This window comes from Nomascus leucogenys, chromosome 6 (assembly GCF_006542625.1).
Source record: "Nomascus leucogenys isolate Asia chromosome 6, Asia_NLE_v1, whole genome shotgun sequence".
In the NCBI taxonomy this organism is placed as follows: Eukaryota; Metazoa; Chordata; class Mammalia; order Primates; family Hylobatidae; genus Nomascus; species Nomascus leucogenys.
Genome location: NC_044386.1, coordinates 12770267 through 12783163, shown reverse-complemented (window position 1 = coordinate 12783163; position 12897 = coordinate 12770267). Strand labels below are relative to the sequence as shown.

The following is a 12897-nucleotide window of genomic DNA, read 5'->3' as shown; positions in this document are numbered from 1 at the left end:
ACTGCTTCTTGTTGTCTTCTCCATGTTATTTGATGACACCACCCTCCATCCCTCTCATCACATAGCTTAGAGACTCAGAATCAGCTTTGACCAGACCCCTTTATTTCCTTCTCATCTTTAATCATTGCCCATGCCAGAGAGTTTTCTATCTGAATTGCCTCTTCTCATTGCCAAGGACAGAGGGAGATTCTTCCAGATCACTGGTCATTGTGAGTTCCTTCCCTACCAAACCAGATCACCCACCTCGGTAGGACCTGGGAGGCTCTGGAACAGGAATCCCTGTCAGGGGCACTCTCTCGTTAGCGCCTCCCTCTGCCCTCAGACGGAACATAGTATAAACACACATCTCTTTTAGTTAATAGACCTATAAAGATAGCAGACAATGAGTGATGTAATTCTTAAATTATGATCATTTTGTTCAGGTTTTTATTCTTCTCAGCTTATTATCGGACTTTGGAACCTCAATAACTCTTGAAAAATAGGCAAATTAATTCTTAAGGTATTTGAAATTCAAGTGTTATACCCAGGTTGATTACTACCTTTATTCACACATAAAATATTGCAATTACAGTAAAATGTTATAATCTATGATTTGAAGATACCTTACACTGCTGCTGCTGATGACATTAATGACATATTCATGCCAGTTGTCATAATGGAAGCTCCACAGGTGAATTCAGGGAGAAAGTCAGAAGCAATAAATGCAAATAGTTTGTGGATGATAAAGAGTCTTGGGTTTCCATTTTTTGCTCCTTCAAGAGAGGAAATAAAAATGTATTCTAAAGGGACAAACATTCTGGAAAATAACTGTTGTTTACCCCATTAAAATTAAGTGTAGCAAGTCTTCTTCAACTTATTATCCATGGGATCTATTTTAAAGTGTTGATTTATCTTGATAAACCATGGGCATATTTAGGTAAATAAAAATCAGTTTTTATGTGTTATAGACTGAAATTGTAACCTAAGGAAAAATGATGAAAGCCTTTACATTTAATCCAATAAATTGTTTTGATTCCTTTACAGCAGAATCAGTGATGAATATATTGGTACATGGAAAGTGATTCAGTTGACATTAGATATCTTGAACAGCTCTGTGAATTGATGACTAGTATATTCTGTCATATCTTAGCATTACTATTATTAAGGAGAAAGAATAATTTGAAACGCTTATGCCAGAATCCAGGGAAAATTCATGACTTAGGGACTTTTTTCATTATAAAAGTGAAATTGATATTTCATCTTTTTTTTCAGTGAAGATAGCTGGTTTACACTGCAGTATTAAACTTATATCAATTAATTGTTTTAATGTCTTAATTGCAGGCTTCTTGGGTTTCTAGTACGCTGGGTTTCTGGTTTACTGAACTTATAGAAAGAAATAGCCAGTTTACCTCGTGGATTTTCAATGGCCGACCTCACTGCTTTTGGATGACAGGTTTTTTTAACCCCCAGGGATTTTTAACTGCAATGCGACAGGTAAGAGCTCTGATCTGCACCTGTTGTGTTATTATAATTTTCCTCCACAGGATTTTCTTTCATTATAGTTTTAAAGACTATAATAAGACAGAGAATGACTGTCTCTTTTTGGTACTAGCAGTTACATTGTCATGAATATAAATCCCAGCCAGTTATTCTCAGGCTGCTAACTCGACTTTCAAAATATTTATTTCTTATTTTTGTATTTGATTTGGTATTTCTTTTTAAAGTAGACATAGCTAAATTAGGATGTGGTTTTTTTTTTATGAGAGAATCTTGCTAATTCTTTAAATACTATTGTACTTGCTTCGAGTTAGAGTGATTTGGAGCCAAACTTTCATTATTGTTATGCTCTTTCTATTAAGACAAACCTCTAACTGCTCCATTCATCTTTTGATGCCCTGAATAGGAAATAACTCGGGCCAACAAAGGCTGGGCTCTGGACAATATGGTGCTTTGCAATGAAGTCACCAAATGGATGAAGGATGACATTTCTGCCCCTCCCACAGAGGGTGTCTATGTCTATGGCTTATATCTTGAAGGTGCTGGCTGGGACAAGAGGAACATGAAACTCATTGAATCAAAGCCAAAAGTGCTCTTTGAGTTGATGCCTGTCATAAGGATTTATGCAGAAAACAATAGTAAGTTGTCTTGTACCTTCAGTAAGGGCTCGCATTGTTCGTTTGGATGATATTATCAACACAAGATTTCATTATTTTTGTTATCACGTAGTAGAGATTTTACTCTCTTATCAGTTAGCTTTACATTCACACCCATGTTTAATGGGGACTTACTGACCTCTAGGTACTTTCTTGAGTATATTGAAGAGGCAATAGTTCTAGATAGTACTTGCTTATCTAATAAGGCAGATTAACATGTGTGGATACTCATGAAATATTAGCTGAAGAGATAAGGAAGAAATGTTTGGCATAATTGATAGGCATGGGAAAGGAGGGTGAGATAACAGCGGGATGAAGTGGGCAGGGGCTGAGTGTCGGGAGCATTTGGGCCTGGACTGAGCTTTGAAGAATGGATACAATGTGGTGGGGTGAGCTGTGGTAAGGAGACTTTCTAGATAAGACTGCACAGGGCTCACTTGGAGGCTGTAGTTCTACCAACTTGGAGGTTTGAACCAGGTAGTGAAGTCTAGATTGAATTCAGAGGCATTTGACTTAATCCTATAGCTAATGGTGAAATACTGGGTTCTTATTTCAGTCTTTGAATGTAATAACAAGTCTGTGAAGTACGCACGTGATTCTAATTTAACAAAATTATCAAAGCTGTACTTGACGAGTCTAAAAATGCCTAAACTATTTTCTGTTGTTGGATTGATGTTTTCTGGAGGCTTTTTTTTGTCACCTTTCACTCAGCTAACATCTCTACAGCAATAACCACATTTCAGCACACGAGGGAATTCCCTGTTTGTTTTAGAAGCGTAAACCATAAACTCTAGCCATGATAGTGGATCCCAAGGAAGCACTGATTTTATGATAGAAGCACAAAATATTCTAACAAGTAAAGAGATAAAATAATTTATGAACTATAAGTATTTATTTATTTATTTATTTGAGACAGAGTCTCGCTCTGTCACCCAGGCTGGAGTGCAATGGCATGATCTCAGCTCACTGCAACCTCCAACTCCCGAGTTCAAGCGATTCTCCTGCCTCAGCCTCCTGAGTAGCTGGGGTTACAGGCGTGTGCCACCACACCCAGCTAATTTTTGTATTTTTACTAGAGACAGGGCTTCACCATATTAATTAGGCTGGTCTCGAACTCCTGACCTCATGATCCGCTCCCCGCTTGGCCTCCCAAAGTGCTAGGATTATAGGCATGAGCCACCGTGCCTGGCCCCAAGTATTTATTTTTTAAGCAAACATTTGCTGGATGTCTAATAGTTACCAGCCATAACCTTAGGTGCTAGGGATGCAAAGATCATTATGAACCAGATCCAGCTCCCAGAAATTCACAGTCTAGTGAAGGAGACCCACAGTAAGTAAATAATGAAAATGCAAATTGATACATGTTACAAAAGAGATGCTCAGAAAGAAAACATAAAGATGTCTAGGAGTGTAGGGATGATTGCTTTTGAGATGTGCTTTGGAGGACAAGAATGAGAGTTATGGGGAATTAGAGTTTTCGTGGCAGAGGGAAATAGCATTAGCTCGCTTGGTCATTCAGTGACTACTTACTGACCATCTGCCAAACGCTGCCCTAGTGCTGGGGTTGCAGCACTGAGAAAAGACCAAACAGGCTTCCCATTCTCGAGGAGCTGAGTCGCAAACAGGGGTGATAGCCATAAAAGAAACAAATATAGTTGGGCCTTGTTACTCACAGATTGGTATTTGTGAATTTGCCTACCTGCTAAAATTTCTCTGTAGCCCCCAAATCAATACTAATGGCACTTTTATGGTCATTTACATGGTCATTCACAAACATGTGCAAAGCAGCAAACAATTGGAGTTGCCAGACATACATATTTCTAGCTGGGGCCAAACAAGGTGAGGCTGTGCCTCCTTGTTCCAGCTTTCATATTACAACTAAGTGTCCTGTTTGTTGTCTCTTTAGTACTATGTTTTTCAATTTTTGGGGGGTACTTTTTCCTATTTAAAATGGCCCCCAAGTGTAGTGTTTAAGTCTGCTGTTTCTGAGCACAAGAAGGCTGTGCCTTATGGAGAAAATACATGTGTTGGACAAACTGACATCAGGCATTAGTTATAGGGCTGTTGGCCTTCAGTGCAATGCTAATAAATCAACCATATATATTAAAAAGATGTCCTTAAACAGAAACGCACATAAAACAAGATTATGTATTGACTGCTTGATGGAAATGTTGTGACCAGAGGCTTGCAGGAAACTAACCCTGTATTTCCCCTAGGAGAAATGGCTTGGTGTTTGTTAATTCAATATTCATGGTGACTTTATAGGACATAACTACTGTGTGTAATGAGAGTTGACTAGAAATGAACATACTGATTTCAGATACTTCTTGTTTCTCTGCAAAAAACACATGCATGGTGTCTTAGTCCATCTCCTGTTGCTATAACAAAATACTACAGACTGGGCATGTGATAGACAATAGAAGTTTATTTTGCTCCTGGTTCTGGAAGCTGGGAAGTCCAAGGGCATGATGCCACCATCTGGTGAGGGTCATTCCATGGTCACAGACAGAAGGTAGAAGTAAGCATGTGAGACAGAGAGGGACACCAGGAGCTGGACTTGGTTTATAGCGATCCACTCGTGCAATAACTATCTCACTGGCATCATGATGACATTAATTCATTCATAAGGGATTCACCCTTTTGACCCAATCACCTTTTATCAGACCCTACCTCCAAATATGGTTGCACCAGTGATTAAGTTTTCAACACATGAAATTTTAGGGACAAATTCAAACCATACACGTGGTTTGAGTGTAAGATAATTTAGGAGTTCTGTGAGAAATATTGAGGTGAGATCCAAGTGACAGAAAGAGGCTATGCTAACCTCCTGGAGCAGAGGCAAGAGTGGAAAGTCGTGAGGTGGTAATGGATGTGCTGGGTTTGATGGAGAGTTTAGTTCTGGGATTTAGAAGACAGACCCAGTCCAGGTTAGCTGGATGTTAGTTAGCAGTGTGCAGGTGGAACCTTCCACATGAAGGAAGTTCTTCAGGTAGACGTGGAAATGGGGTAGTTGGAAGAGAGAAATGATATTTATGGAGAATGTTTAAAGGTGGATTTCACACCATGTCTCATTTAGTCTTTACAAAAGTTTGCTAGAGAAATGATTTTTGCTTTGAGGACAAAAGGCTAGAGAGGTTGTGATTTGTTGAAGGGAATGAGGATTACCTTGGGAGGGGACCAGTGTTTAAAACATGAAAGAGGAAGAGCCTGTGAAGGGGAGACTTGAGCATCAGATTAGGAACACGAAGGTTCTCAGCACACTGCTTGGCACATGGTGTAGTTCAATATTTATTAGTTGAATCTAAAAAGATAAATGTGTCTACCTGGGCTCAGGCAAGCATAGCCTATGGCTTTGTATTTACTGGTTCTTAGGGTAGTGTGACATCTTGGGACAGTAATTATTTTGTAGAAATAATAATCAAGTGTTCCTTTAGCCAAAAATAGTATTTTAGAAAAATTGCTTTATCATATCATTGCATCTAGTCAACATGTTGTAAAAATGTTTCTCTTATAAAATGAAATAAAAACCTTTTTCCAGTTGAGTTATATGTTCCTGTTTTTTTCTTGTGACTAAACTATAAAAATCCATGGCAATTTGACATTGAACATCTCAGCATGGTAGTAATAAAGTAGTAATTTTATAATACTGGCAATTCTTTATGATTTAAGAACAGATTTTTATAGAAGAACTATACCCACCCTGCTGGGTATTAGCCAGTGGTGATGCTCGTTAGCAGCAGGTAAGGGAGAAAATAAAATAAGCAAAGGAAAAAGGGGCTAATTTCAAAGTATTAAAAGAAAACTTTAGTTCTTTATTCCTTTTTTGATTTCAGTAAGAGTTGGTGGAAACTTGGTTTGCCAAATAGCTTTGTTGTTGAAGAGGTGTTTCTTTAGTGGTAGAAAACTAACAGTCCGTTACCGCTTTCATGCGATACCTTTAATTTTTACTCAATTTTGATAATTGAGCAGGGCTCTAATTGACTTAAAGGGGTGTGTAGCATCATTAATGACCAAAGTGCAGCATTTAAAAGTTGGAATTCTTATAGTTAACAGTTTTTACATTAGTATGAAGGAAATTTTTTGATTTAAATAATCATTAAAATATAGATATAGGACTGGTTTGTTTTCTACAAGAAGAAATCTAGATATTTATTTTAACTCTAAAAATTGAGTAATATACCCTGAAACTTTAAAAAGAAATCATGTTTCTTGCTAGAAAATCACGGAAAAGTCATTCAAATAGTACCAAATTCACCAAGAGGGTAAAGCCACACACACACTGTGTGGATCCACTATTCTCAAAGGAAGCTTAAAAGGACAGATAGAAGAAAGATATGTGCCTTCACAGATTTATTATATGAGCAGATGGATGATTCTCAATGAACTTCAGAGCTGTAGCTGATGTGATGGAAAACCGTGACTGGAACATTTGCGAGGGACGAGGCAAGCCTTCTACGTACCTCTGGTCACTAAGTAGGTGCAAGAGGGGTCTCAAGGGTTATTTCCTGCTAAGGAAAAAGTGTATCTAAGAACACTGACCCATTCTGACCTGAAACTGTGCAGATTTGGGACTGGGGTGGGGACAGCCATATGTGGTGACCAGGGGTAGAGACCTCCTGGCTCCTGAGCCCACAGGATTTAATCCATTGTCAGCTTGTCAACCTGGAAGTCTGTTAAAGTCATGGGAAACATGAGTCTGGGAAATTGTTTTAGTGAAAAGGTCCATGCGTAAGTAGATGCATGTGTGTGTATGTGCGTGTGCATGTGTGTGTATGTGCGTGTGCCTGTGTATGCGTGTGTGGAGACTGAGAGATAAAGAAGTGTCAAATAACATCTCTATCTTAGGCACCTTCTACATTCCAGGCATTATACTATACCAGGCACATACATGTGTTAACTTATTTAATCTTTACAACAACTCTGTCAAATTTATCATCCTCATTTTGCAGATGGAGAAATTAAGGTTTGGAGACACTGGGTAATTTGCCCATGATTCCTGGCTACTGACAGTGAAAGCTGGTATCAGAATCACATTTGTTTGTCGTGAGGTATCTGCAAACCTCTGGGAATTCCCATAGTTAGTCTTTTACTTGCGATTCTGTGTTTACGTGTCCTCTTAGTGCCTGGGATGAAACTTGAACATAAAGGCTAAACTCAAAATGAGGACAGCTCCCTTGAATATCGAAGTCCTGAGTTAATTTGTCTCAGGTACCTGCTAAGGTAAACTGTAGGCAGTGGGAAGGCACAGGGGGAGCCCTCTGCGGATGGTGCTGTCCCTCCCCATACCTCCCTCCATCATGCTGCAGGCTGAAAAGTGCTCGTGCCCCTGTTCACCGGGAGAGGACTGTGAGCCGAGGGCCAGGATACTCGGGTTGTTCTCCTGGCTTTTATCATCCTAGCCATTAGTCATGTGGCTTTGGAGGCATCTCAAATATGCCACAGATTGAATTCAGGTATCTAGTTCTGTCCATTTCATTTTCATGTTTTCTGCAAAGGCAAAGGTATACATGCACAGTGCATCCCAAATATTGCAGAGATGAAGCAGAGAGGCCACGGATCCATTCTGACTAGGTTGCATTCTCAGTTATCACTATAGCTCTCTAATCTTGGACAACTCGCCTCCTTCTGTTCCAGTTTTTGAATCTGTTAAATGATTAAATAATAGTACCCATCATATAGGATTGTTGAGAGAATTAAGCTGACAATGCTATGTACATAGGAAGCATATAACAAATATTTTTTTCAATTGTTACTATTATTAACATGCTTAACTCACACGCTTTTTAAAGGATTGAAAGAAATAGTGAATGTTAAGAGTGAACTGTCTGGTAATTTAAATGTTATTGGCAAAAGGGTGGTTAAATAAAAGAATGACTTAATGATTCTATAGAGACTCTCTATGTAACGTTTATTTTGGATGTTGGAAGGAATATATAGAATGTACACTCACATGTAGATGAAAAATGCAAGATAGATAGGGAAGTTAAATAGTCAGAAAATGAAATTCCCTCAAGGTGTTTTATTAAAACCTTTAAGATCCTAAAGGGTATAGCTTGCCAGTTTGCACAACCTCTTCTCTGTCCTCCTCCTTCTGGAACCCTGAGGCTTTAAACATACTTAGTTGATTTATTCTACCTACCTAGCATGCTTATTTTTGTCTTCAAAGTTATTTGTCTAAGCAGGGAGATGGTTTCGAATCATCTGCTTATGTAGTTGTTTAGCATCTGTCAGCGTTTTCACTATGAAATTATGTCTTCAGTGGCTTCTAATCGTGCTGCAGAAGTTTGCTGCACGCTGTGACTTGGCATGAGCACCTTCAGCTCTGAAGCAATTAAAAATACATAGAATTGGATAAATATTTCAGAACATTATTTTTACCTGCTTATTGAAGAGAATGCTATTTTCCCTCCATTTTTCTGTTGGGATTAAAATCCAAGTAGTCAAATACTTCTCAAGTTGTACTTGTAATTATCATGAGATTCAGATGTAAGGCACCAAAGGCTTACTTCAAGGTGTATAAAATGGTTAATCAATTCTTCAGCAAGAAGAATGAGTTTTTTTATATGTGTTATGTGCTTAAAGATCCTAGGATTAAAGGATTTAACTATATCAGTGAGTATAGTTAGTGTTAACCGTATTGCATGATTCATTGTCATTCATTTACTTGTTCAGAATTTTTCATATATATTTGCCTAATTATTATTACTAGTGATATATGCATAGAAATTGGAAAAATTATACTCAGACTTAAAAATTAGGTATCACATTGTTTTAGGTTGTTTCTAATGATTAATTTCATGAGATTAAGGAAACACAGAGTTTTAAAATACTGTAAAATATCTTTGTTGTTTTAGAAGAAGGTTTCTCAGCCTCTTAGTAGTATTGACATATTTGGTCTGGATAACTCTTTGTTTTGGAGGGGCTGTCCTGTGCATTATAGGACGTTAGCAGCATCCCTGACCTCTATTCACGAAGATGTTCGCAAGCCCACAGTTGTGTTAACCAAAAATGTCTTCACATATTGGCAAATGTCCCCCGTAGGTAGAATCGTCCCTGGTTAAGAATCACTGCTTTAGAATTATTTACTTTATATTGAAACTTATGTATAATATTGTTATATTAAAATGTTTCACTTCTTTTAATACAATTAATTTATAGTGGATATGTGAAAACACAGGGCACAGCAGGTTAAAAGTTCTATTGGATCAAATAATGAGACTTTAGCTTCTGATAGTGCCTTGCTTTTGTAATTTTCTGGAAAAGGTAAATTTTTGAGCATGTCAGTTTTGAGAAATAGATTCAATAACTCTGATGTGTTTCAGTGCCCATGTTTGTAACATTAATTCACAAAAGCAGAGCATCCTCTTAGTTAAATGTGATTTCACCTCAATAGTTAAGTGAGGGTTTGTTTTTTTTTTTATAATATTGACTTTCCGAAAGAGTACAGGGGTGGGTGTAGACACACTCTTGTCCTCGAAAAATGTATAATCTGGAAGAGAATATTCAATAATATACTACTTCCTGAGATGCATGTTAGGAGATGTGCAGATAAACTACTGTGGGCAGAGTGGATTTCATAAGAAGCTACTGAGGCTTAAACTCCCAGGCTGCTCACAGGCAGAGGATCCTTCCAGAGCCTACTTTTTTATTTGTAAATTTTTCTCCTTTTCTTAAAGAGGGCCCTCATGGATTGTAAAAGTTTAAGTCCCCACAGACCTGGACCTGTCTCTGAACATGGAGTTTCCAAGGCTGGAGAGAAAGGGAGCATGTGGGTGGAGATGGATGTGTTAGAAAGGATCTCTGAAGGATGGACATACATAGATTGCCTTTCATTGCAGTGTCATTTTGGAAACTGCATCTATTCTTCTACTCCAGAAAGGTAGATTGAGTCTCAGGGAGGTGAATTGGGCCATTACTCTCTGCATCTCATCAATTTTATTTCTCTACATATATGGAGAATTCACAATGCCTGATTTAGCTGGGGGATGGGGAGGCACCCTCTGTCCTGGGATTTAAAATGTGATGTGGACTATGGCCTGCAGGGTTGAAGATTTTGAAATAATAAAGTAATGCCCACTGGTGCTGGATGCCTGATTAAAAGTGATATGCGTGTGTGCTCAAGGTTTGGTGAGGAGGTGAAGGAGAACAGGTGGAGGGGATGTTGAGTGGACAGGTGCAAAGGAGAGAGAGGAAGCATGTGGGCATGAGTTACTGTCCATGGTTCAGGGCAAGGGGCCAGGAGAGGCCACCAGAGGCTGTCTGGGTGTCTTGCCACAGCTGCTGGCACCCTGTGGGAGCATCTGCCTCACATCTAGGGATTGCCTGACCTCAGAAAGAATGTCCCTCATTCTGCCAAACCCATCTGTCTTTGAAGTGACCTACAGAATGCAGAAGCATGGCTGTGCACTCTCCTTGGGCTCTTAAGTGGAAAATTCACCAAGTTCTTTGCTTTCATGATTTTTTTTTTTTTTTTGTAGCTTTACGAGATCCTCGGTTTTACTCCTGTCCCATCTATAAGAAGCCAGTTCGAACGGACTTGAACTACATTGCCGCTGTGGACCTCAGGACGGCCCAGACCCCTGAACACTGGGTGCTCCGTGGGGTTGCCCTTCTCTGTGATGTCAAGTAACATGTGGGGAGTGTCCCCACCCAGTGCTTCCGAAAATGCAAGATCTAAATTGTTGTAACCTTTATTTCTGTGTGACTGCTGGACAGTGTATGTCAGGTTGCTTATGCAGTTAATGAGCTGCACAGGTTTTCCCCACTCCTTAATTGGATGCTTATATTTTACCTGTTTCATCATTAGTGACCAATGTCTGAGTTTGTTGAAAATGTTAGTGATATAAAAGTAAATTTACAGCATCCTAATGAAGTGTGGCCCTCAAATCCACAGTAGTGCATTTTCTTCTTACTTCGCTCTGAAGACTGACTAGGGTAAGCAGTACTATTTCTCTGGAAGGAATTATTCTTCTGTTAATGTGGCCTGGTGACAGCCAAGTTCTTGAAGGTAACAGGGCAAGTTTGTGCTGATTTTGCTTCTATTGCCTTTCGTATTTAGGTCAAGTTAAGAGACTTATTTTCAGGGTTTCAAGCAGCCAATTAAAAATACCTTTTAAAAAATAGAAGGAAATAGAAGAATGGGTTAAGAATGTAAATAGAAAATTTATGTAAACATAGAGAATAAATGTAGAACAATGTTTAAGCCTACTTATAATTAATAACGAAACACTAATTGATAACTCTTATAATAAAAATTAAAGCTAAAAGTAAATTATAGCATGCTCTCAGTAAAACTGATCCACTCACAAATTGCTGGAGCAATGTAAATCAACCCAACTTTTTGGTAAAATGATTAAATACAGAAAGAGCCATAAAAATATTCACACACTTGGATCTTTATTTTCTCTATATCAAGGAAACAATTTAAAAGACTGAAAACAGTCTATATAAAATTGCATTTAATAACAGAAAAAAATGGAAAAATCATAACTATTCAATAGTCAGACTATGCTTAAGGAAATTAAGAGATATTAGGCAACCATAAAAAACAATTTTGAAGATTCCATAATATGAAAATGGTAGACCCAGACTGTTAAGTGAAAGAATTAGTTTACAAAATATTGAGCACACTGTGATTATAACAGCAAAATATATTTGCATGTGGACAAAGATTAGATGGCAAGATAGAAAAATAAGAACAGATGTGATAGCAAGAATTATAGCTGGCTTGAAAAAAATGTGATGATCAAGAGAAAAAATAAAGAAAGGGTAGAAATATTAGACGGTGTGTAGGGATTTCCTATGGACTTTTATTAATTAGGAAACATTATCAAAGGAAGTTTTCACATATTTTTCTTTAAATTCTGGTTACATGTTATTAATAACTCTTCATCGAACCTTATTGACTAGAAAATGTAGTCAGTACTAAATTAGAATTGTGGTTTACAAACTTTTGGTTAGCTCTGGATCTGTATAACTGCATTTTTTTGGATAAACGGTTTTTGGTAGGTGGATACCGGGAGACAAGTGTGGGTCCCTCTCACTGGGCTTCATTCTGTGGACCAGGCTCATTTTTTCATGCTCATGATGATGAGAGTTAGGACTGAGGGGCTCCTGTGACTCCCACCATCTTAGATGATACTGTTTTCTTGTGAGTTCTTTCTTTTGGTGTGGATTAGTATATCAGTTGATTTGTGTGAATTGTGGTGAAACAATCATTTCATTTTGAAAAGCAAGTAATGAAAATGTGGACATTATGGGAAGTAATAAAATGTTTTTACTAAATGCCTCATTCATAATTGTTGTTTATCAGGAAAGGGGGTAATTGGCACTAAGTATCTAGAAATAAGCTTTCAAGACTGGATTTTTAATCGAATAATTTGAAAATGTGTCATTCATATGATTTTGTGATATACATCTGTTAGTATGCATGCATGAGTCTTGGAGACCCAAGGTAGAAAAAGACCATGAAAACAGCTAAGAACTTTTAGGAACTAATTCAACATGGCTGGCCCCTGAAGCAGTGATGAGTCAATGAGGCCCCTTTCTGCATAGCCGCCCACCCCTACCCGGGCTCCTCCAACCAAAAGGTGCTGGGCATTCCACAGTCAGGTAGGCAAGGGAGGACTGATTGAATTAACCTCTCCTGCTTTGGAGGGGCTTTCTGATGGTCTCAGACATGGAGAAAAAACAGCCAGGGGCTTGGTACCATTGCAGAGTCATATAGCAGTCTTTTTCAACTGTCCCAATATTGATTTACTAAAAA

General features: G+C 38.3%; 1 protein-coding gene across 1 annotated transcript in view; it reads left to right on the top strand.

Moving 5' to 3' along the window:
* Positions 1-12416, top strand: part of DNAH5 (dynein axonemal heavy chain 5) — a 234597-nt gene extending 222181 nt beyond the window's left edge. Inside the window, exons 77-79 of the mRNA XM_030815104.1 lie at positions 1321-1473; positions 1883-2114; positions 10610-12416. Of these exons, the coding sequence (XP_030670964.1) occupies positions 1321-1473; positions 1883-2114; positions 10610-10761 (537 nt within the window). The 3' untranslated portion in view covers positions 10762-12416. The remainder of the gene's footprint in view (positions 1-1320; positions 1474-1882; positions 2115-10609) is intronic.
* Positions 12417-12897: the final 481 nt, after the last annotated feature.